This window comes from Hakea prostrata, chromosome 2, assembly GCF_041222555.1.
Source record: "Hakea prostrata isolate BN-2017 chromosome 2, UWA_Hpros_2, whole genome shotgun sequence".
Taxonomy (NCBI): domain Eukaryota; kingdom Viridiplantae; phylum Streptophyta; class Magnoliopsida; order Proteales; family Proteaceae; genus Hakea; species Hakea prostrata.
In genome coordinates, this window is record NC_142601.1 from 62,376,516 (window position 1) to 62,399,396 (window position 22,881).

Sequence of the window (22,881 nt, forward strand, 5' to 3'; positions counted from 1 at the left end):
CAAATCACCATAACAGTATATTTAATGGTAAACCTACATCGAAATGCTTTCATCATCTCGCGATCGAAGAAAGCACTCGGGTTCTAGGTCAACCTCGAATACTCGTGTTCTAGGTGATATCCTTCAAAATTCAGGTATCCATCATCTCTCCCAATCTCTTTTGTCTATGTTTTTACATTTGATAGAATTCATATGGAACTGCGATTCTTCGGAGGTGTGGTTTTGTGCCTTATTTGGAGGATTTTCAACGATGTTTGGATTTCTGTTGTCATTCTTCAATCTTACAATCAAGTCGATTTCATTCCATCAATCATAACTGGTTTTCTTGGTTGGATTCGTTAACGTTTTCCCTGCATTTCCTTGTTTGAGATTGGATGGTTTGATTCTAAATCTGATAAGTTCCTTGGGTTTCCGCATCATTTATTTTTATTCTTCGTTTTCTCAAATCCGCCTGATCTTGGCTGTATCCTGAAAGAGTGAAATCTGAAATTTTTTTTTTTTTGGGTCTATTTTTTATCAGTCAGTCATTTATAGATAGGAATGAATTTTGGAACTGGTTAGTGTTTTCAAGTGCACCTGATATAAACGAGGGCGGTGGATTTGTTTGGAAAAACTTTATTCATCTATCCAAGTACCTATTTAATTTTTCAAACATCTCCGTCTTCTTTGCTCGATCTCCAAATGATAGATGCTTTTCTTTTTCCCCAGACCTACAAAATTTTGGGTGTAAATATTATTGGAGAATAGTGCTTGATTTTGAATAGTTGAGGTACCTAAGAAATTAATGAACTGACATGCTCTCAGGCATAACGTGAGATTGGCCTAATGAATAAGTATTGTAATCTTCAGATAAGTTTTATAGGTTAGGTGCCAATTTAACCCTCAGGATCTTACCTCATAATTATTAACATGACACCAAGTTAACTGCTAGACTGATGTATCTATAAAGAGGGCCAAATTAGCACTCCCTTACATAAGTAAAGAGGTCTGAACTTTCCTCAGGACATGATAGAATCATGGCAGAGAAGTTTTTATTTCTTAGAAGCTGTGTTGCTAGATCAGATTTTGACCTGGTAGCTGTTTTCCTTTAAGGGACCTTAGTGATATTGATTTGAATAACATTTTGGGTTCCCCTCAAACTCTTGATGGCTTGAAAATGAATGTGTAAACTGATCTTGCACATTTTAGTTGGGGGTTTTATATTACCATATGAGTTGGTTCATCAAAGTTAAAACTGACTGAATATTGATGAGACCATCTGTGCATTTCATATGAACAATATGATATTAAACTAGCCTTGGTTATCTCCAATTGTAAGAGATTTAAAGTTGTAAGTCACAGTACTGGATTTTCTTTATCCCTGTCTAATTTTGGAATTTTTTTCAGTTGAACATTGTAGATCATATAAAGAATTATTTATTTGTTCATTAGTAGGACCAAATTTTCTCGCTTGTTAGAAGTTTGAGAAATTGGGATTCTGTACTAGAATGCAAAATTTGGCTTATGTGAAATAACTTTGAAATTCTGTTCATCATGTTTTTCAGTAAGGGTGTTGGGTACTGGATATACTTATGGTTATCATATCATGATAAATTGGATGAAGCTGATCTCCTGATTTCTGAACTTTTGTCTTTTATATCCTGCATCAAATGAGTCATCTACTTGGCTATCACTATGCTGCCTGTCCTTTCCTTACTGTTGGCTTCTGCTCGGTTGGATTGATGGTTTTATTTGCTCGTCTGCTGACATGTTTCTGGTTGAAATTAAAATAAAGACCCAACCTTTTTTTTTGTCATGACTATGCAGTGCTTAATGTTTCTGAACTTTTTGAGTTTGTAATGGAAATATAGAATCTCTTGAATTGAGCTGCTGCTTTTGCACATTATACGTTATACATTATACGTGAGAGAGAAAATCTGCTTTTGGTTACAGAAAGCTTTTCTGGAATAATGTCCAGAGTTAATAAATTCTGAATTGTTTCTGTTGACAATGGCTTTGTCGTCTTCTTAAGTGGGATGGGCATATATATCATTATTACAGTAACTAAATATGTAGTTAGTTGTTCGCAATATAAGAGATCACAAGCACAATACCATGGTCAAGTTAGGGTGGCTTGTTTAATTACACTCATCAGGGGTTTTTAGTTTCCAAAGCAGCATCTAATGCATTTTTGACTGATCCCCCCCCCCCTTTTCTTCTTCCCTTTTGGAAGTATTTTTGACTGATTCTTTGTTTGTGTGTGTGGGATCCTGTTTAACTCTATCCACCTTATTGTTGATATTCTTGCCTTCATGCAGTGTTTTGTCTACATCAGTGCAGTTTGAACTGAGGCATTTTAGCTTTTCATATTGTATTAGAAAGGCTCTTACAGATTGCACCACCTAGATTTTTTTTATTTGAGGGGGAGAAAAAAAAAAAGCTACTTGTTGGATTTTTGTGGATTTAGGCACACCATTACTCATACTTTATTTACTACTCTAGGACCAAAAATGATTGGGGGTTACTTGATTTTGGTTAAAAATCATGATGCAGAGAAGATTTGATAGGTTGTGAGCCATTATAGTGTTAATTCTTTATGCCCTCCCTGGTAAAAACCCCCACCCCCTCCTCTATTATCCTTCTAACCCTGAAATGGAACAAAGTATAATTGGTATGAGTTAGGTTGTAGTAAATGTATGGCGTTAAAAGAAAAAGGGTTTATCTATTGTAGTTTGTGTTTGATATTGCTCCTGCGAGAATAATTATTATTTACTCAGGTGCTTTTTAAAATTTTCATTCTCCTTCATAAAATATTACAGAATGTCAGAGACACCTTTTAGACCAAGGGAGAAGCTTTTTGAGAAGCAGAAGTACTTCCAAAACATTCAAAAACACACATACTTGAAAGGACCCTTTGACAAGGTCACTTCAGTTGCCATTCCTCTTGCTTTGGCATCTAGCTGTGTGTTTCTCATTGTAAGTTGTTTCCTTGCCATTTATGAACATCAAAATTCTGCGTTGTCAATGTTTGCGTTTTCTATCCATGATTTATTCATTAAGAATATAGTTCTTCATCCAGGTACGCGGAGTCTATAATATGTCAAATGGGATAGGAAGGAAGGAATGAAGGTTGAAGGTCCATAAGTTTGCCACCTTCGATCTGATCATTTTCTGCATGTGTTTTTAAATGGAGTTTGTTTGGAGTTTTCTGTTCAATTTTAATAATGACGGTCTCGGATTACACCTTTGAACCAATTATTTTCAAACGTCCAGATTTTTGGCATCCATTATAAGGAAATGTTTAATTCTTAGTTCTCAGAGCTTCTGCTTTTCTCTTGATTGAAAAAAAAAATGATTGGTATTCATCCAGAAGAGGTCGTTATTGGAAACTCCTCATTCACATAATGGTTTGCTACCCATTCACGGATTCCAACTACTGTTGCATGTTGCCCCCTCTTTTCTTCCCTTACCCCAGTTCTGCTCTCGCTTTGATGGGTTAGTGTTGATGATTGAGATTCACTTGAATTTGTATTTTGTATCTCATTTGGTTTGGTTATTGGATTTCTTTCCTGTAATGTGAACCTATTCACCCCAACCTCCCTTTATCTTCCCCCAAGCAGGCTTTGTGGGTACCACAATCGCCTCTGGCAACCCCCTCATCAGCTTTCATGTTTCTCTCCCTCACTCACGTAGCTGAATTATACTGCTGCTGTAATTCCCACTTTCCCCACTTCTGTGGAAGAAGAAGCTTCATGCCTCTCTCATTTATTAGCTTGAGTTATTGAAGGCAAATCAATGTAGCATTCTAGTTAGACCATCTCTTGCTTCCTCCTTGAATCGCGTCAAAGGTCACATGAGTACCTAATTGTGTCTGCTACAAGGGAGATGCTAGGGTGGGGAGGAAGGAGAGGGGTGGCAAGGAATCGATGCCAATGGAGGTTGAGTGAGGGAATTTGATCATCTACTTCCTGGATGCCTCTTCACTTTTGGGGTAAAAAGAATATATTTTAAAATGCAATGTTTTTTTTTACAAAGAACGTGGTTTGCCCGGGGCAATTTAGGCATCTTGACTATTCCTCTAAGGGCGGCCATTTTTTTGTTTTAGGAAGAAAAAAGAGGAAGTCCTTTATTTCATCGTATTAAAATAAAAAAAGTAGGTGTTGTGCTCAAGGACTTAGTACATCGGCACCTTTGGCAATAAGAGGAGTTAACATTAGCCCTGAATGCAGTAGATGTGGGGGCAACGAGTGAGTCAATTGAACATATGCTACTAGAATGCCCCTTTGCTAGAACAGCGTGTTTTGCAGCTGAGTTGTCATTCATACCTCCAATAAGTGACAATTAGGTAGACAAATTCATTGTGGCCTTGAGTGCATTTGCGAACTTATTGAAAGAATGGGAGAAGGAAATCACAGGTCTTTGCTCCTTCATGTGCTGGAATCTATAGAGAGCCAGAAACGATTTGATATGTAGAAGAAAGCATTGGTTACCAATTGAAGTTGTGCAACAAGCTAAGAAAGCCTTTTTGGAGTTTGTAGACAACAAACCTCAGAAAACCCTGCCCATGGCGCCTCCATCTTCATCGCAGAGTTGGATCCCACCTACAAGGAACAAGATTAGAATTAATACAGACGCATCAATGAAATTGGGAAAAGGGGGAATCGGGTTCATCATTAGAGACGCAAGAGTAAAAGTTTTGGTTGCTCAACCGATGGAATTCAAATCAGCGATTCAAGGTGAGCAGTAAGGGAAAGTCTCTTACATTGCGTATAAAAGGATGGATGAATTTGGAGTTGGAATCAGATTGTCTCAGCCTTATTAGTGTTCTAAACCATAACTCACTCAAAATTTGGGGAATAGCTCAGGATACTATTAAATTGGCCAATTATGTAAAGCTTGTCACATTTCATCATATTCCCAGGGAACTTAACAGCTTGGCTAACTCCCTGGCAAAACATGCTCTATCCCTTGCAAGCAGGATGGAGCGAAACTCACCTCCTCCGAGGTCTGTTCAGTTTCCTTGAGTTCATCTTACCCTAATGAATAATCATTCATTGAAAAGATAAAAAATTGTTATTAACAATGATAAAATTTTACATGGAAAAAAATGTTTGTGTTAAATATAATTTGTATAAACAAGTCCGGATTAATAGTACCTTTGACCAATCTACCAAGGTAACGCAGCTCCTAATGTGTTGGTTTTGTTTGGTTCTTTTAATTAATTTTTAAATAGATAATTTTTTCTTATCAGAATTAACCTGCTAAACTTCCTCTAATGGCTAAACTAAATTGGTTAATATCTATACTTATGGAGTTATGGTTATGATTGTAAAAAAATCCAAATACTTAATGATATTTTTTTTTCTTTTTTCCTTTTACATATGATGTTTCATAACTTGTTATACGCCTGATTTGATATACTTTTAAATTCAAAATAAATGGAAAATTGTATATGCATTTTTGGTTCATTTGCAAATAATAAGGGGTGAAGGTATATATATATATATAACGTTATCGGTAGTTTCTTTAAATAAAGAAAGAAAACCGTTCATTTCTTGTACGGCTAAAAGAATTATTAGTGTTTTTTTTCTTTTCCATAGGGTAGAAAAAGAATCATTACTTTACAAAAAGACAAAAAAGTTTATAAATTTAAGAGCAAATTACACTTGCACCTCAAAATAAATGCCTAAAAGCAAGGTTTAAAGTATCCCATGATGCCTTACGATACTAGCCGATACGTATCTTTTTTAACAATTAGATTTTTATTTGATACATTTGTCAATTTTACACTAAAATACATTGAGAGAGCGATACAATACTCGATTGAGGATACGTCTTTTAAAAAATATCCTAATACATAAACAATGTTTGCCGAAACCCTACTTTATGTTTAAAAAGCGAGACCTTAAAATTAGATTTTTATTTGATATATTTGTCAATTTTATCACTGAAAACAGTTAAATTACTGTTTATTTATAAAAATATCCCTATAATAAACAATGTTTGCAATTTGTTTATATAAAAAAGACCTAACCGACTCAAGTCCTCAATTCAGAGTCAATTAAAATCCAACCGATCAAGAAGATTTCGATTGATCTTATAGTCTCCAAAGATCAAGAAGATTTTTGAGTTGTAGTTCAAACTCAAATATTTGAAAATAAGATAAGATCAATCGGTGGATTTGAATTTGAATTTAGAGACTTATCCTTTACATAAACAAATATATTAAATGAAAATTCAATTTTGAAAATTTTGAAATATAAAATTAAGTATTAGTGCTTTAAAGCCTTCATTTTGGGTGCCTATGTAATTTGTTTATAACTAATATTAGGCTAAATTACATGGAATGCAGCCTGGGAGGCAAGGTTTAAAGTATCTCACGATACGTATCTATATTTGACCCAATTGATACGATACATCTCGATACGTGTCTCCATTGAATTACGCTAAAATACATTAGCCAGAGCGATACAATAATCGATACAGGACAATACGCCTCTTAAAATCACATTACCGATACTCGATATAGAAACTTTAAACCGGCGGGGAGGCAATAAAAGTTTCACGCCGAAGTAAAAGTTTGCACGTAAAAATCTCCGAGAGAAAAAAAAAAGTACCTGGCCGTTACCGTAACTTGGTGCATAAGAAACATGTATCGATGTGCTTTTCACCTTGTGGCTGCTGGGGAAAGCAGAGTCTGGTTGTTAGGTCAACTTCTGAGACTCACTCCTAGGACCTAGAGTTGTTGGACATAATCCATCATTATCTGTCGACCAGGTATCGATCATCTACTTTAATCTCTCTTATCGTCTCTCAATGTTATACTCAAACGATTTCCAGCCCTAAATCATAACTCTCATTTGTTACTCGTTTTAGTTTCAACACTTTTGTTTCTTTTCTTCAGGTTCCGAAGTTTACATTAAAACGAGTGCCTCTTGTTTCGGATTTGCTAATTTAAATTGTTTGTTTCTGAAATCTGATTCCAAGTTCTCTCCGTTTTACTTATTCTTTTCACCACCTTTCTCAAATCCGCCTGAAAATTGATTTTCTTCACCTTCTAATAGTCACTATTTTACATATGCGAATCAGTATTGGAGCTGTTTGCATTTTTCTATTGCGCTTGTTATGCGTTGAAGGATGGTTATATGTTTTTGTTGAAAATGTTTATTGATCTAATTATTTTAGTTTTCGATCATTCTACATCTTTGCTGGAAATTTTGGATTTGTCTAGTTTTGATTCAGACCCGAAAACAGTCTTTGGGGTGAATTTTATGGGAGATGTAATTCTAGAGGTTGAGTGGTTCAGGAATTCAGATAGTTACGGCAGAACTGGAGATTGGCCCAATGAATAGGTATTGTAATTTTCAGACGTAAAAGTTTGTAGGTTACCCTCTAAGTTAACACTTAGAAGTGTCATTCCTCATTATTGCTTAAAGCTGGCAATCATTAAACACCGTAGCTGCTGGAATAATGTATGTATCAAGAGGTGCAAAGGTCTTTTTGCTGTCCCCCTAAGGTCTATAGTTTCTCTCCAGACTTTATGGAATCGTCCCAGATAAAATTTATCAATTACTGGATCTGTTAGAAGAAGAGGAACTGCTCAGGAAACCATTATCCATAGAAACTAATGCAATCCTAGATTTGTAGGAGATCAACTAGGATTCGGTACCCAGGATCTTGGATGAACTAGTAAGCTCAGGTGGGTTGAAATAGGGTTTTAGGTCAAAATTTGGGTTGGGGTTTAGGGTTGGTGTTAGGGTTAGATTATGGTAATGCAGGGAAGTCTCTCAGTGAAGGTTTGGTGTTGCTTTGATGGTAAGATATTGCTGAAATTGAAGAAATAGTCTTTGGTTTCCACGTTTCTAAAACCAGAATCTTGGGGAAATCAATGTCTTATAGTAGAAAATTGGGGTTGGGCTTTTTGGTTGAGCTTTCCTAGACCAGTACTGAACTAGCTTGGGGTTAAATTTCAAAGGGATGTTTGAAACTGATCTGGGGCTGTTTTAATTTTGGAAGGTTGGTCTGGAATTTTGGAGCTCAGGTAAAGAAGAAAACAAAGGGAAGAAGCTACAGTTGGGTTGTGATTCTTTGAGAGAAGAAGAAGAATTTGGGTTTAGGTGATGCAATTACTTGTTGACTTAAGAACAGCAGACCTTGAAGCAGCAGAAATTGCAGCAACAAGGAGCTTTTAGAAATTGGTTGGGACAGTCTAGGGGAATAGTGTAGAATTCGGTGAAGGGAGATTTGGAATTAAAGTCTCTACCTCAGAGGCAGGGGTCCTCGAAACAAAACTCTTATTCATCAAATCAAGTGCTCAGCTGACTAACTGATCTATGTTCATAGCCGTTGTGATTGATAAAACTTCCAAACTAGGACTTAAAGGTAGTTTAGGTTTACCATGTTCACATGAAAAGCTTTAGAAGTCATATTATTATATCCACTTCAAAGTTCAATCATGACCTGAATAAAGGACTAATTTAAAATTGAAACACTTTACCTGAGGCTGATTTTACACGGTTGACTGCATCAGGAATCTTGATGGCCTTGATTTGAAGATTATGTTGCTTTGGGTTGCTCTGTCTGGGACATTAAATGACGTAAGAATGACCGAGATGGTCTTGCATATGTTAGTTGGAGGTTTGTTGGCCTATCAAATTGGCAATAGGTTATACCATTCAAGAAAGTAGTTCTTATTGATTTGTTAAGGTAGATTAAAATCTGTAGGTGGAGCTGCTATCTAAGGTCAGAGAGTTGAAAGTGGCTGAATAATGTTGCAATGAACTATGCATGTTTTTGAACATGTTTGACATAAAGGTTCAAATGAGAAATACTTACTAATTTTTCTTTTGTCCCTGTCTACTGTATGATTTGTAGTCCTAATTTGGAAAGTATGTAAAGGATCATTTATTTAATCCTTAATAGGAAAGGGCCAGCCGTAACTTGCTGCAAAAGATGCACTACAAGTGAAATTTTGTCTGGCCTAGGCAAGATTGAAACTCAAGTTCTTGAACTAAGCTAGTAATCTTAAACTCTGTTACAAACTGAATTTGTCCTTGAAGAGTGGTGAATTTCTGTTTTTATTCTTTGTTGACATATGCTAAGGTAGTGTAACCTTGTTCGGTCCATGGTGATGCATTGTTCAATATATGTTGTTCCTTTGTACCTGCAAGAAATGTTTTCCCCTTGTGCATCCATCCATCCATCAGAACGTTTCTGTATTATGTCATTGATATATTCTGGTTTAGGTTTTCTATATTTATTGCAACAGGTCTACCATATCTTTTGGAATGTTGGTGTTGGTAATGTCTCAGTTCCCCCTTGAGTGTATAGGGATAGATAATGACAGAAACAAAACAAGGATAGCCAGGTTAAGCCCCAACCCTACCTAGACCTGGACTGGCAAAATAGGGGGAGGTCTGGCTCAATCAGGTTGAATTGGGGTCAGAGTCTAGGCATGTGCCTTTGTTAATGGGACCTTGGGTTGGGCTAGGGTTTTGGAGAACCTGAGCTGTTTCGCTCAGTGCAATTTAGGCCATTTACTGTTTGACTGGATTTGATGTTTGAGCACCATCTAGTTGTATGCTTTTAGATTTCATTAGGTGAAGTAGCTATCCATCTTCTAGCATAGATGGAGGAAGATTCAATTCTATTTTCCTTCATTTACCTGTTTATTAGCTGTCCTAAAATTAGAAATGTTTAGGATGTCAGGTGACTTGCATATTATGTTGAAATTGCTTGGGTTGTATGCTCAGGTCTGTGTCATCTTGTTCTCTTTTCTTCCAGGTATTTAAGAAGGAAATGAAAGAATCCTAGTGTCTTTCATTTAATACTTTTCATTACTGCAGAGTGCGATGGGGACTCTTGGGCCCTTTTTCTAGGGTTTTTTTTTTGGTTGTGTGTGTTCTTTTTTTTCCTTTCTTTCGGGGGAGGGGGTTCATTTTGGACTTCTTTTACGAGGGTTGTATGCTCAGGTCCACTATCTCATGTGTCGTCTTGTTCTTCTTTCTTAAAGGGGTTTAAGAAGGAAATGCAAGAATCATGCTTGCCACTAGTATAACTAGGCCGTGGCACATGCACTCATTTGTCCTCAAGTTGCTCTTTTATTTGAGGTACCCACATTGAATGTATTCTTAGTAGTAGACTAATTTAGGTTTATATAATGCTGGTGGACGCTAGCATATCAATATTTCATATGTAGGCTCCACAAACTGGTGATCCTATATGATACAGTAGGAAGCATGCTTATCCTCCGTAATGTGTGGCATTATCGATTGGGATCTGGAGAGACAGCCTAAGTTTAAATTGAAAGGACTTATATTTGTGTATCAGTTCTTGATTTCTTGTTAGTCAATCTTATCTACTTACATAATGAGCACTTAATTTGCTGGTTGATTTTGTTTTAGAGTGTTGAAAATTTAAAACATGGCATAATGACACCCCCCCACCCCCCTTTTTTAATAAATCAATTGATTTTTCCAGTAGTCCTTAATCCAATTTGAGCTGAGTAACTCATTGTTGGAATATAAAGTTCTCATTTTTTGACAGAACACCTTTTTTGGATTGATTGTTGAGATGGCTGGTAGCAATTCTCCTCCAGGTGCTCCTGGTGAGAGTCCTCATCTTAACTCTGATGTGAATTCTCCTCTGGAGAACGATAACATAGTTGATGCCGTAGCCCAAAGAGTTCAGGATTCACTTTCTCTAGGGAAGAGACATAAGTTCTGGGAAACCCAACCAGTTGGTCAATTCAAAGATCTTGGAGATAGCAGTTTACCTGAAGGTCCAATCGAACAGCCAACACCCTTATCTGAAGTCAAACAAGAACCTTACAATCTTCCGGGTCCATATGAATGGACCACTTGCGATATTGACAGTGAAGAGACCTGCGCAGAGGTATACAGTCTCCTTTCAAACAATTATGTTGAAGATGATGAAAACATGTTCAGATTCAATTATTCAAAGGAATTTCTTCGATGGGCTCTTCGCCCTCCTGGTTATTTTCGGACTTGGCATATTGGTGTCCGTGTTAAGACTTCAAAGAAGCTGGTTGCTTTTATTACAGGTGTCCCTGCAAAGATTAGGGTCCGAGAAAATGTTGTTATTATGGCCGAAATTAATTTCTTGTGCGTTCATAAGAAGCTTAGATCAAAGAGGCTTGCACCTGTTATGATCAAGGAGGTTACAAGAAGGGTGCACCTGGAAAATATTTGGCAAGCAGCTTATACTGCTGGAGTTGTTCTTCCAACACCAATCGCAACTTGCCAGTACTGGCATAGGTCGTTGAACCCAAAAAAACTTATTGATGTTGGTTTCTCTAGACTTGGGCCAAGGATGACTATGAGCCGAACATTAAAGCTTTTTAAGTTGCCTGAATCAACAGTTACCCCGGGGTTCAGGAAAATGGAGCTACATGATGTACCTGCTGTTACCCGACTGCTTAGAAACTACTTGAGTCAATTTCTTGTTGCTCCAGATTTTGATGAGAATGATGTCGAACACTGGCTTCTTCATAGAGAAAATGTTGTGGATAGCTACTTGGTTGAGAGTCCAGATACTCATGAGATTACTGATTTCTGCAGCTTCTACACACTCCCATCATCTATACTTGGTAACCAGAATTACTCTACTCTGAAGGCTGCTTATTCTTACTACAATGTTTCCACACAGACTCCATTGCTCCAACTTATGAATGATGCCCTTATCGTAGCAAAACAGAAGGATTTTGACGTCTTCAATGCATTAGATGTCATGCACAATGAGTCTTTCCTGAAGGAACTGAAATTTGGGCCGGGTGATGGGCAACTTCACTACTATTTGTACAACTATAGGATACTAAATGCATTAAAACCATCAGAGCTTGGTCTTGTCCTTTTGTAGTTTGATTCAAAATGGACTCTGATTCAACCATTTGGACTAGCCATATAATTTATGGTATTTGGTTGTTGGATACTCATTGGTTGTTTCATCTCACTCTGCTTTTTTCTTTTCTTTTGTTACCCTTGCAACCCTGGAAAGATTTTTCTTCTGCATGTAAGAGAGTTTTGTAGGCACATGTACTATGAGATGCTTGAAACTATCATGAACTATTAGAACACCTTTGCATCTATGGATGGAATTGGAGTCAGGTTGACTTAAAAGAGATACTTCCTGAATCTTTTGGTGTAAGCGTCTATATGCTTGCATTTTCTGTACCCTTTTCCTGTATGTGCGCTTCCATATCCATGACTTTGCATAATGGCAGTGAATTAGCTCTTTTTCTTCTAGTAAAATGGCTTCTTTGAAGACCAGTGTTGCCTTGCTGACAATTACCTTTTATGCATTTGCTTGTATATCGTTGTATATGGAGTCCATGTACCAAATGAATTGGAATTTGATTGCCGGCTGTTCTGAAACCTCATTACCATTTAGCATTATACCATTTTTTTTTTTTAGTTTTAACTGATGAAGTGAGCAAATGATTAGACTGACAATTATTGTTGTTTATGTGGAGTACAATATACAAAGCTTGCATGGAAATGGTATTTTGTTTTCTAGAATCTTCCTTGTGTTCATCACAGCTCTTCCACTTTTCTTAGCAGTGATTGTGATGCTGATGTATCTTAAGCTCATTGGAGCAAACATTACATTGTAGAGCTTGATTGAGTTCCTCATGAAAAAGCATTCCCGTGTACAATCTTGGGTTCATGACACTGAAGCTGTAACATGATCCCCAGACACCAGGGATGGTAGTGCATCCATGTTGTTTCACTGTATTGGCTTTAGCAACTGTGATGGATTCTATGGTGAAGACATTTGCAAGTCTGACTTGAAAGCCCCCAAATTATTTTTCTGTCAGCACATATTGATTTATTTTTTTTGGTTAGTGTAGGTATCAGAATAGCCTTTCAATAAAAATTGTTGGGATAAGATTACACAGGAAGACTGTCTTCTCAGACTTTACTTATACCGAAACCTTTGAACGAGAAATTGAAAATGTATGAGATCTCCTTCCAAATCACATTGTTTAAATTGGAAGTGTGGTTGTCATGCATTCTTTGAACGCAATTTTTGGCTGAATTTCACATTCTTGATTGATTAAAACAAATGATAAAATTGGTACAGGCATTGTATTCCCACAAGAGTATTCTTTCACCTCTTGTATCCAGAACAGCTCCTGAGGAGAGAATAAGATGATGCTTTTCAACCACATATCAAGGATGAGACCCGGGAATTCTACCTCTAATTCATTTTGTCAATATTGAGAGGTGGGCTCCACTTCTAATGCGTTGTTTAAAAGTGTTAAGGAGCAGATTTTTCTTTCCTAATGACATGTAGGTGATCCAGACTCTTTGTGAGAGTAAGATCAAAATTCTGGATCACTTTGCTGGAGGGAAGAATAAAGTGGTCTTTTAACGCTTTTCAATCACTCAATTAGGATGACACCCATATAAAACTCATTACTTTATATTTTTTTTGTCAATACTGTCAAGCGTGATTTTAGACTGTCAGATTTGGAATTTCAAAATTAAATTTCGACAGTTGAATTTTAATGGCTGAGATCTAAATTTCAATTTAACGGTGCAAAATGCTTTGCTTTAACCGTCCGGTTCAATATTGAATTAAAGTCCGAATTTCACATCCATTGTCTACTCTCAGGGAGCCGGTCCTGTCCCCGCTGGCGATAAATTAGACGGCGAACTCTTCGTCTCTTCCCAAACGAAAAAACAAAATGCCAGAAGCGGTAGTCAGGAAAAGACACGCGTTCTGGTTTGGTCACAGCCCCTCTCTGGGTAGGTGAGGAACCTCTCCGTCTGCGATCTACCTAAGGTTTAAGGCTTCACTCCTCGATTCGAGGAAAGGACTTAGCTGCCTGTTCTTGTAATTCCTTCTCAATTCTTCGACCTGTGACCGACTACTGTAGAGCAGGCAAGTCAAGAAAATTGCTGGGTTGGAACTGAAGATCATGAGCTACGCAACTCATCTTCTGAGTCACTCCAGAAAGGTATTCTCAAATTAAACCCTTTCTCTTTCTTTTTCCATTTTTTTCTTTCATGCATTTATGCTTAAGCATATCTAAGGTAATCTTATTGACGATTTTGATCTTAAAATGTTTCATCCAATATGGACGATCTCTCCCAGAGCCTTTTGGGATTATGGACAACACTGAAGAAACATTTTTATCCAATCAGTGGAATTTTACTTCCAAATGGTAATTGAATTTTTGGTTTATCTCTCAAAGAACCCGCGACAAAACCTTATTGTTTAACTTGAATAAAGAAGAATTCAATTTTATGAAGGCATGAACATTTTTACCTCAAAAAAGTATGGATTTGGATTCGAGGGACTCTGAGGGCAATCTTCTTCGCATGCCACATGCTATACATGGTACATATACACTATACAGTATTCATTCCTCATCAACATTTGAGCAGTACAACCTTTTGGAGTTGGCTTCTCGAAACCAATGGTTTTGAATTGCTTTTATACGCTGTGGGATTGTGGTACTTTCTGGGAAGCTTCATATGTCGACTCTGCAATTTTTTTACATCCTATAGGTTGCCCATCCGATTAGTAAAACATTCTTAAGCCAGGATTACGTACTCTTATTTGATGTATCTGGATTCCATTATCAGTGCTCTTAATTGGATAAAATCATATTTCTCACTAGTGTATGAAACTTCTTTTTTTTTTTGGGTTGAATAAACTAGCACTACAAAAACCCCAAAAGAAGGATGGAAGAGAGAAGAAACATGTCATTTATTTTTCCAAGCAGTAGTGCCCTCCAATAATTACTTCAATCTTCTGAAAGTTTTGTTCTCATAAACCGAAGTTCTTGAGTTCCAGTCATCTATAGATTTGCACATTTCGATTTGCTTGACCTTTTCTTTTTGAAAAACTGATTTAAAAGTCACATGAGAGAATCCCTGATACTTCTGCGTTGATTCGAATTGCCATGACTGAAAATGATATGCTTAAACCTGTTTTTCTTAGTTTTCCTGACAGGCTTTCAAAATTGTTGTCCTCTCTCTTCTTGTCTAAAATTTACTTTCTTCTGTAACTACACATTTTTCTCGTAATTTGATTTCAGTAGTCATCTACTTCATTATCATTCAGGTATGCTGTCAATTGTACATAGAACATTTCATTAATAACCAATGTAATTTGAACTTTGCAGTTACGCAATGCTCCAGAAGTACTACGAAGTGAGTCTGCTATTTTCGTCCGTTGGTTTTCTAAAGATGCTCAACCCTCCATTGGCCAAAGAGATGGTAACTAGCAACGGCATTGAATTGAGATAATCTCAACCTTTAGTCAATAGGAATGTCCCCTTGCTTGCACAATTATTTGGTTTTATGCTAATCTTTCATATAATTTTTTTTCTTCTAATTTTTATCTCAATAGACTAAATAGTAGTGTGTACTATTGCATTTGTAAGTGCATGTTTGCAAATTGTTTTCCTTGTCCCACTTGCATTTTTGAGTGCATGCACAGATGGCAGGGTCATCATGTAGTTGGTGTAATTTCCACTCACAATCATGTATTTCTAAGTGTATGATTTGGTTCAAGATGTGATATATGTCACCACATGCATGAACATGTGGTTGTATGCACAATTTCCTGGGAAAATAATGCACAAACATGTTTTGTCAGTCTCTGCTCATCTGTGTCTGAATGCATGAGCAGAAGCAACAGATCTATGCTCCAATGTTGATACAAATAGGAAGACAAAGTAGCAATTACTTTCTCCTGGTCAAGAAACCTCATTATTGTAAATTTTGCATACTAACACCTTTCTTTGCAAGCAACTGGCATAAAAACTATACCCATGCTTCAAGATTTGCCTCTAGTGGGATCTTGAAAGTCCTTGATTATGCTAATTTTGTGCATGTACAGACTTTTTCTTTAAGAAGAAGTGCTTCCCCAGCTCCTCCATTTTTCATCCATCACTGCTAGTCTTCATAAAATTCCCTCTTGTGCTGTAACTTCTTTAAAATGCCTTCTTGTTATCCTTGCTTCATTGCTCTTCCAGACTATGAAACCCAAACTAATCCACCTTCCCTAGCACCACTCTGGTCATGTTCAACTTTGTTGGATTCCTCTACCATGATAAGCTGACCATTGCTCTAATCTGTCCTTGGCATTGCACCTTCCAAATATATTGACAATCTGACCATATTTCCAAAAAAGTATTCTTCATGTAAGTTCTTTGCCTCCATACAGGCATTTGTGGGTGGGTCTCTCCATCCATCCCAATCAGCTTGCTGTTTGAAGCCCAAATTTTCTAATTCATGCTGAGGATATTGTGGTACATGTCAGGGGTTTGTTTTAGATATATTGCTCCAGCTAGGACATTGTGAGGGGAAATATGTAGGAAATGTGAACTGGCTTAGAATCTTATTAGGTTGGAAACTTTGAACTGCTTATAATTTAATATCCTAAGAAAGCAAGAACTAGTAAGACAGAAAAAGCATTTAAAATTGTAAAACAATGGCTTTCCTCTTGATTGCAGCAGATGTTAAATGTAATGTCCTAAGATAAGCATCCTGTTTCTCCTCTGGGTAATTGTTTTGTTTACATTGTCATTTCTTATTGCATTGGTTTATAGGGGCTTGGTCAGTTTTTGACATCTGTGAATTTTTTTTATTTTTATTTTTTCTCCCTCTTCCAGATCTTCTAAAGACTCGCCAGCATGGTTATCAGTGTGGAAGGAAGGATGGTGATTTTCCTATGGGTGTTGTTCCAAGTACAATCAGCCAGTCACACTACAGCTGTAGAGCCCAGCATCTTGACATCTTCATGGTGTTTGGAACCCTCCTGATTTTACTAATTTAGCTTTTTCTTATATTTAATAAATTTATTGATCTTCTGAACTGGGAGCTTGTAGATACTTGATTCTAAATATTGTATGCTATTTTGTTAAGGGGCCTTTGTCTGCAAGACTAAAGGGGAATTTCTCAAAAAGTGCAATGAGAATGAGCATTCCAGTGCTTGGTTCGGTGTTTGAAAATTGCTCTCGACGGTCTGTTGTGGCCCGTCCATCTTTGTTATTAATTTCCTTTCTTGACGACTTTGACTGCAAATGTTTGCTTACTTCTTTATTCCCCCTTACCAGTTCACAGGCAAGAAGAGGTTTGGCGACAGATTCAGGTATGCTTTTGGGATTGCTGACTGGCATTTTTGCTTCTATATTCCTCTAGATAGTTAAACTAAACTGCCACTCTGCCCTTGTTTGCTGACTCCATTCCTCCCTTCTTCACCACCCACTCAGGGTGGGATTGCTGAGTTGGTATTTTGCTCCTGTATTCCTCTAGATACTTGAACTAAACTTTGACTCTGCCCTTGTTTGCTGACTCTGTTCTTCCCTTCTTCACCACCCACTCAACAAACTAAATCATTAGGATTATTTACTTTTATCTTTACCACTGCTGGTGGGGGGTGGGGAAGGTGAAGACAAAATATTCTGTTTTGATGAAAATGATGAATAGTTGCAGTATGATCAGAGTTTCTTTAAAAGGGGAAAAAATTATATCAAGTACTGTACATTTGAGTAATGACTGTAGAAAGCATATACAAATAACTTTTCTTATTTTTCATCATCTGTCAACGATATCCAGCCAACAAGAGAACTTTTGAGAGCATCTTACATCTTGGAACTCTGCATGTAGAATATAGCTCTGTAGACTATTCCGTTTATGGCCAGTCTGTTTTTGTCATAATCATAACTAGGTGGTTATTCTCTGTGTAAATAATTCCATTTCATTGTTTTGGGGGAACTTGTGATTGTTTGCTAAATTTGAAATAACAAATTTGCTTTGTAAATTGGAAATGATAGTATAGAAGTAAGGAACTTACATTTTCTTTTGACCAATCATTGGCCCCATTTCTGGACACATTTTTTTTTGTTTTCAAGTAGCTCATTTTCTGCTACTTGGTCTTGGATTTTAACAGCATTAGAAGTCGCTCCTAATTATGTTATTGGTTAATTCATTGGTTTTATGTGGTTGTCTTGGGTTGTTTTTCCTTTATTATAGCTACTCATCAAAGATAAATAGTACAAATTACGAACTCCCCCGCTGAAATTATATAAAAACTGTCTGAATTTGGTCTCAGGCCTTCCTCCACACGAAGAAATCGGAATGCCTTCACTTTCTCCTACAATGACAGAGGTATGCAATTTGCAATGCATCTGAGGACATTATGATGGCGAATCCTTTGTGCTTCATTCCTTGTAAGTTTGGAAAAGTTATGTTATTCTTCCTCATTACATGGTCTGTTGAAGTGTAGGGCAACATTGCAAGGTGGTTGAAAAAGGAAGGTGATAAAGTTTCACCTGGTGAAGTACTATGTGAAGTTGAAACTGTATGGTTTCCTATTACCATCTTTTTGTTCTAATTCTACTATTGAAGTGGATTTCTTGGTTCATAGACCTGACTTTCTTCTTCTTTTCTTTTCTTTTTTTGGGGGGTAAGGACAAAGCTACCGTTGAGATGGAATGTATGGAGGAAGGTTATATTGCCAAAATAGTTTGTGGAGATGGGTCAAAAGATATTAAAGTTGGTGAGGTAGTCATTCCAACTGTCATGAGGATCAATTTGCTTGGAACTGTCATCGCTTTCGTAGCCTGTTAAATTTTTTGTTCCTATTCTGTTTATGGTTATTTAAATAGTTATTGTTATTTTTGTAACCAAAGGAATGGTTCTGATGGAATTTCTAGCTTAAGAAACTTCCTTATTGTACTGGCTGGTTGTATCTCTAACTGACATTGTCCGCATTGGACAATATGTAATCTTTCCTGGTTTTCTATGAAGTCCTAGAGAAAGAACGAAAATTTTCAGAATGAGCAGGAATGATTTCCCATCCCATCCCTTCCTTATCCATACCTGCCTACTAGCTATATAGCATCTGCCTCTTTACTGTTTGCTGTATAATTTATATATTACATGGTAATCCAAAATCAATGAAATGATGTTATTGGACTTGTCCATCTTTTCCCAAAAAGCCACAGCAATTATACCCCATGCATCAGTCTTTTCTTGAAACAACTTTACCACATGCTTCCATGAAATATATCAGCATCATTGTCCCAGACTATTCTTTCAAATAATAGTCTAAATTATTCGTAATTAACACCGACGAGTTATACGACCTTCAGTTCTTGTAGTAGAAATTTGAATAATTTGTTTTCTTATTATCCAAATGTTTATCTCAAACTTGGAAATCTGATTTTTGTTTGATTAGGTGATTGCCATTACTGTTGAAGAAGAGGATGACATAGAGAAATTTAAAGATTACAAACCCACAACTTCTGGTTCTGCTGATGGAGTAAAAGGGTCATCTGATTCTACACCTCCCAAAGAAGAGGCAGTGGAGAAGCCTCTAAGTCCACCTGAACAGAAGATCGTTAAACCTAGTGAATCTCCTTCAGCAAAGGATCACATTTTTGCAAGTCCTCTTGCTAAAAAGTTGGCAGAAGAGCACAATGTTAGTCATTTTAGTTTATGCACTAGCAATTCTTACGAATCGCAGTTCTCATTCCTTTTTATTTTCTAAACAACGGATTCATGTCCTTGGGAGTTGTTTCTTGGGGATTTCTAATGATATTGCTTTTCCTTTTTCTCCTTCTCTAAGATGGTTTTCCTTCATGGGATAGGTACCTCTTTCAAACATCAAAGGAACTGGTCCTGATGGAAGCATTGTGAAGGCTGATATTGAAGATTACCTAGGTAGTATTCCCCATTTGTTCTTTTAGATCCAGTAACTGTTCATGATATATTGATATTAGTCTCTCAACATTGAAACTGCTTACTTTAGATTTCTCAGTTTCTTGTAGCACCTTGTTGGATATGGATTACTTAAAACTGATTACTAATTATTTTGCATTTAAGCACTTCGGTGTTTATTCGTTTACAATATGTCAAAAGCTGATATTTTATCTGCATTTTTCATCATGTATCTTAATCATGTAGCTTCCAGCAAAAAGAGAGCACATGAACCAGTTTCCAAGGCAAAAGATGCTGTCATACCAGGAGAAGTGGACTACATGGACATACCACACTCCCAGATAAGAAAAGTAATGTCTATAGCTTCCCTGCTATATGTTATTGTGCTCAAAATTGAAATTTAATACCTGACTTTGCCACTTCTGCAGATCACAGCGTCACGCTTATTGCTTTCAAAACAAACAATTCCTCATTATTATTTAACAGTGGACACCTGTGTTGACAAACTCATGGGGTAAGTTTAATTGCAGCATTAATTAAATTGTGTTTTGTCGTTGTGATCTGGGTTGCTGCCAGTCATCGTTAATATTTGGCTCATTTGTAATCTGCAGCTTGCGCAGCCAACTTAACTCCCTGCAGGAAGCTTCTGGTGGGAAGCGGCTTTCTGTCAATGATCTTGTGATAAAGGTCTGACCATTCCAGTGCTTTTGTAGTTAACTATTGGATTTTGTGCAGAGATGGGATTAATCTTATCAGTTCACAATGCAATCAATTTCTGATGCATCATAAAACTGGATGTAATACAGCTAGAAATATATTTTAAGGCCTTCATTTTTCCCCCCTTTTGACTGCCTGTCTATGTTCACCAATTTATGTCCTAGCCTTTTGAATTAGAAGATCAAATAAATGCATTACATTTGGTTCCCCCTCCCCCATCTCTTCTTTTTGATGCTTATGTCTTTCTTCGCATAGTATTTTTTTTCTTCCCATTTTTGTAGTGCTCTTTATTCTGATAGACTTTTTCCTTCTAAAATCTTAGTTCCACAAATGCAATCATTATCTCAACAAAATAGTAGTGTTTTTTCTTAACTAAAATGTCCACACTTATTATTTTTGATTTGGTAACTAAGTGTTGTCCAAGAATGTAGATTTTCCAAGTATTCCCTGATAAAGATTTACTTCTGTGGGACTGAAATTTCAGGCTGCTGCTTTAGCTCTTCGCAAAGTTCCTCAATGCAATAGCTCTTGGACTAATGACTACATCCGGCAGTGAGTTTTACATAATAAGCATTGTAGTTTTGTCCTTTGAAATACGTATTTATATATTTAATAACAATTGGCTATGACTACTGATCTAGGTATCACAATGTCAATATCAATGTAGCTGTACAGACAGATAATGGGTTGTATGTCCCTGTTATTAGGGTCAGTGAACGAATTTACTCATCTTTAAATGACATCATTCTTCTTTTTGTTATTTTAGTATGTCAATGACACTTGAGAAATCACTTTCTATATTTTTTGCAGGATGCAGATAAGAAAGGATTGTCCAGAATTTCTGAAGAAGTCAAACAGCTTGCCGGAAAGGCAAGGGACAACAGCTTGAAACCTGAAGACTATGAGGTTGTGTTTGCATTTTGAGCTTTTGCCATCAATTATTGGTGTTTATCAGTTGCCTCTTAATGTCGTCTGAATTTTGCTTTGCGTATATTTTCAGGGAGGCACGTTTACTGTGTCTAATTTGGGAGGGCCTTTTGGAATTAAGCAGTTCTGTGCCATCATCAATCCTCCACAGGCTGGAATTCTCGCTGTTGGGTCCGGTATGCTTCCCTGTTCATCATTGCTGCACTTGTTGTATTTGCCATTTTCAGTTAGCTTGTTGGGATCAATTCTTTTTTGGTAGTTTCTCCTGACTTATTTGTCTTGAGCAGCTGAGAAGAGAGCTGTACCTGGGGTCAGTGCTGATCAATTCAACTTTGCTACATTTATGTCAGTCACTCTAAGCTGCGATCACCGTGTAATTGATGGTACGTTACTGTAATTTATAGTTCTTGAATGACCAGATCGTATGTTAAAATGATAAACCTATAATTTTCATTTTATTCTGTTAGGGGCAATTGGTGCTGAGTGGTTGAAAGCATTTAAAGACTACATCGAGAATCCAGAGTCCATGTTGCTTTAAGGGACCTGCCAAACTATTTTCGCGGTGATTGATCAGAATAAGGAACTTTGTGGGATCCTGAACATGATTCTTCTCCCGAGTATATACCTGCTTTGGGTTGGCATCAAGGATCAATCTGTCTGGGGTTGGCATCCATCGGGAGCATCTCTCTCTTGTCTGAAACTTTACCAGCGTGGCTGAGATTGCTGGCTTTGGGTTCTGTTCGTCGATAATGAAACTGGGACCAAGGCATTAGATCCAGTTGATAATAAACCAAATTTTGTCCATGTATAGAGTGTGACTGTGTAGTCCCACACCAACTCCATTTTAGAATTAAACTGAGCTGTTTTTTCTTAGGTGTTGCTTTGTGTGATTTTCCTTTTGGTCTCTCTATTCTAGAATCGAATCAAACTATTTTTTTCTGTGTTAGTTTCTCTTGTTCAAGGTATGGTAGGGCGGCGGTTCAAAGTGCCAACTTTGATACAACCAATTAACTCTATCTACACTACTTGGTGTCAGTTGTTTCTATCTGAGGTTCATTCAGGCCAGTTTATGCATATCTCAACTACATCTTTAAGGTAGTGTTTTTATATAATTTAAATATGCGGTGGGGTTTTTCTTCCTACTATTATAAGGAGATTGAACTCTGAACTTCGTATTACGAGATATTGGCAAAATTTGGGAAGCAGGAAGGGCTATAGGGCTAAGATATGATTAGTTTGACAGGAAGATTGGGCTTGCTTTGCATTTCATTCTAATTCATCAATTGGGGATTTGCCATTCCCTTTTCCATCAATAATTTGAAGATGACCCTTTGGTCTCTTTTTCTCTTAATGGGTACAATATTAGATTATATTAAAATATATTTATTAACAGATGATATGTTTCTTAAATCATTTAACCAATACGGTACTTGATGCTAATACTTTAGACCTAAACCTAAATTATTAGCATTTAGCAAAAAGTGAAAGAATGATCTTATGATGCTGTTGCAAATTCCTCATGCACTCTCTTGCTCACTTTGTAATTGTTTAAGTATAG

The 22,881-nt window shown here is 36.8% G+C and overlaps 2 protein-coding genes and 1 pseudogene across 4 annotated transcripts; all 3 read left to right on the forward strand.

Moving 5' to 3' along the window:
- The first annotated feature begins 30 nt into the window (after positions 1-30).
- Positions 31-3,299, forward strand: LOC149025503 (uncharacterized). Its single transcript, XM_089145719.1, has 3 exons — positions 31-134; positions 2,799-2,955; positions 3,059-3,299. Exons 2-3 carry the CDS (start codon positions 2,800-2,802, stop codon positions 3,104-3,106), a joined length of 204 nt encoding a protein of 67 aa, XP_089001845.1. The 5' UTR covers positions 31-134; position 2,799; the 3' UTR covers positions 3,107-3,299.
- Positions 3,300-6,601: 3,302 nt separating this feature from the next.
- On the forward strand, positions 6,602-12,536 carry LOC149025504 (glycylpeptide N-tetradecanoyltransferase 1 pseudogene; annotated as a pseudogene). Of its 2 annotated transcripts, none has more exons than XR_016171742.1 (2): positions 6,602-6,756; positions 10,508-12,536. The product of XR_016171742.1 is annotated as a glycylpeptide N-tetradecanoyltransferase 1 pseudogene, transcript variant X2 (transcript). The 2 variants fall into 2 exon arrangements; XR_016171741.1 differs by having other exon boundaries at positions 6,603-6,756; positions 10,525-12,535.
- A 1,061-nt stretch (positions 12,537-13,597) lies between these two features.
- Positions 13,598-22,197, forward strand: LOC149025505 (dihydrolipoyllysine-residue acetyltransferase component 3 of pyruvate dehydrogenase complex, mitochondrial-like). Its single transcript, XM_089145720.1, has 19 exons — positions 13,598-13,960; positions 15,134-15,227; positions 16,628-16,758; positions 16,881-16,978; positions 17,072-17,106; positions 18,070-18,125; positions 18,244-18,318; positions 18,429-18,521; positions 19,198-19,440; positions 19,610-19,682; positions 19,926-20,029; positions 20,108-20,193; positions 20,291-20,366; positions 20,881-20,948; positions 21,038-21,104; positions 21,207-21,302; positions 21,397-21,499; positions 21,611-21,706; positions 21,791-22,197. Exons 1-19 carry the CDS (start codon positions 13,922-13,924, stop codon positions 21,859-21,861), a joined length of 1,704 nt encoding a protein of 567 aa, XP_089001846.1. The 5' UTR covers positions 13,598-13,921; the 3' UTR covers positions 21,862-22,197.
- Positions 22,198-22,881: the final 684 nt, after the last annotated feature.

Coding starts and splice junctions, on each gene's coding strand:
- LOC149025503 (XM_089145719.1), top strand. CDS start 2,800: ATGTCAGAGACACCTTTTAGACCAAGGGAGAAGCTTTTTGAGAAGCAG. Junction 2,956..3,058: donor CTAGCTGTGTGTTTCTCATT/GTAAGTTGTTTC, acceptor TTCTTCATCCAG/GTACGCGGAGTCTATAATAT.
- LOC149025505 (XM_089145720.1), top strand. CDS start 13,922: ATGAGCTACGCAACTCATCTTCTGAGTCACTCCAGAAAG. Junction 13,961..15,133: donor TTCTGAGTCACTCCAGAAAG/GTATTCTCAAAT, acceptor TGAACTTTGCAG/TTACGCAATGCTCCAGAAGT. Junction 17,107..18,069: donor AGGTTTGGCGACAGATTCAG/GTATGCTTTTGG, acceptor ATTTGGTCTCAG/GCCTTCCTCCACACGAAGAA.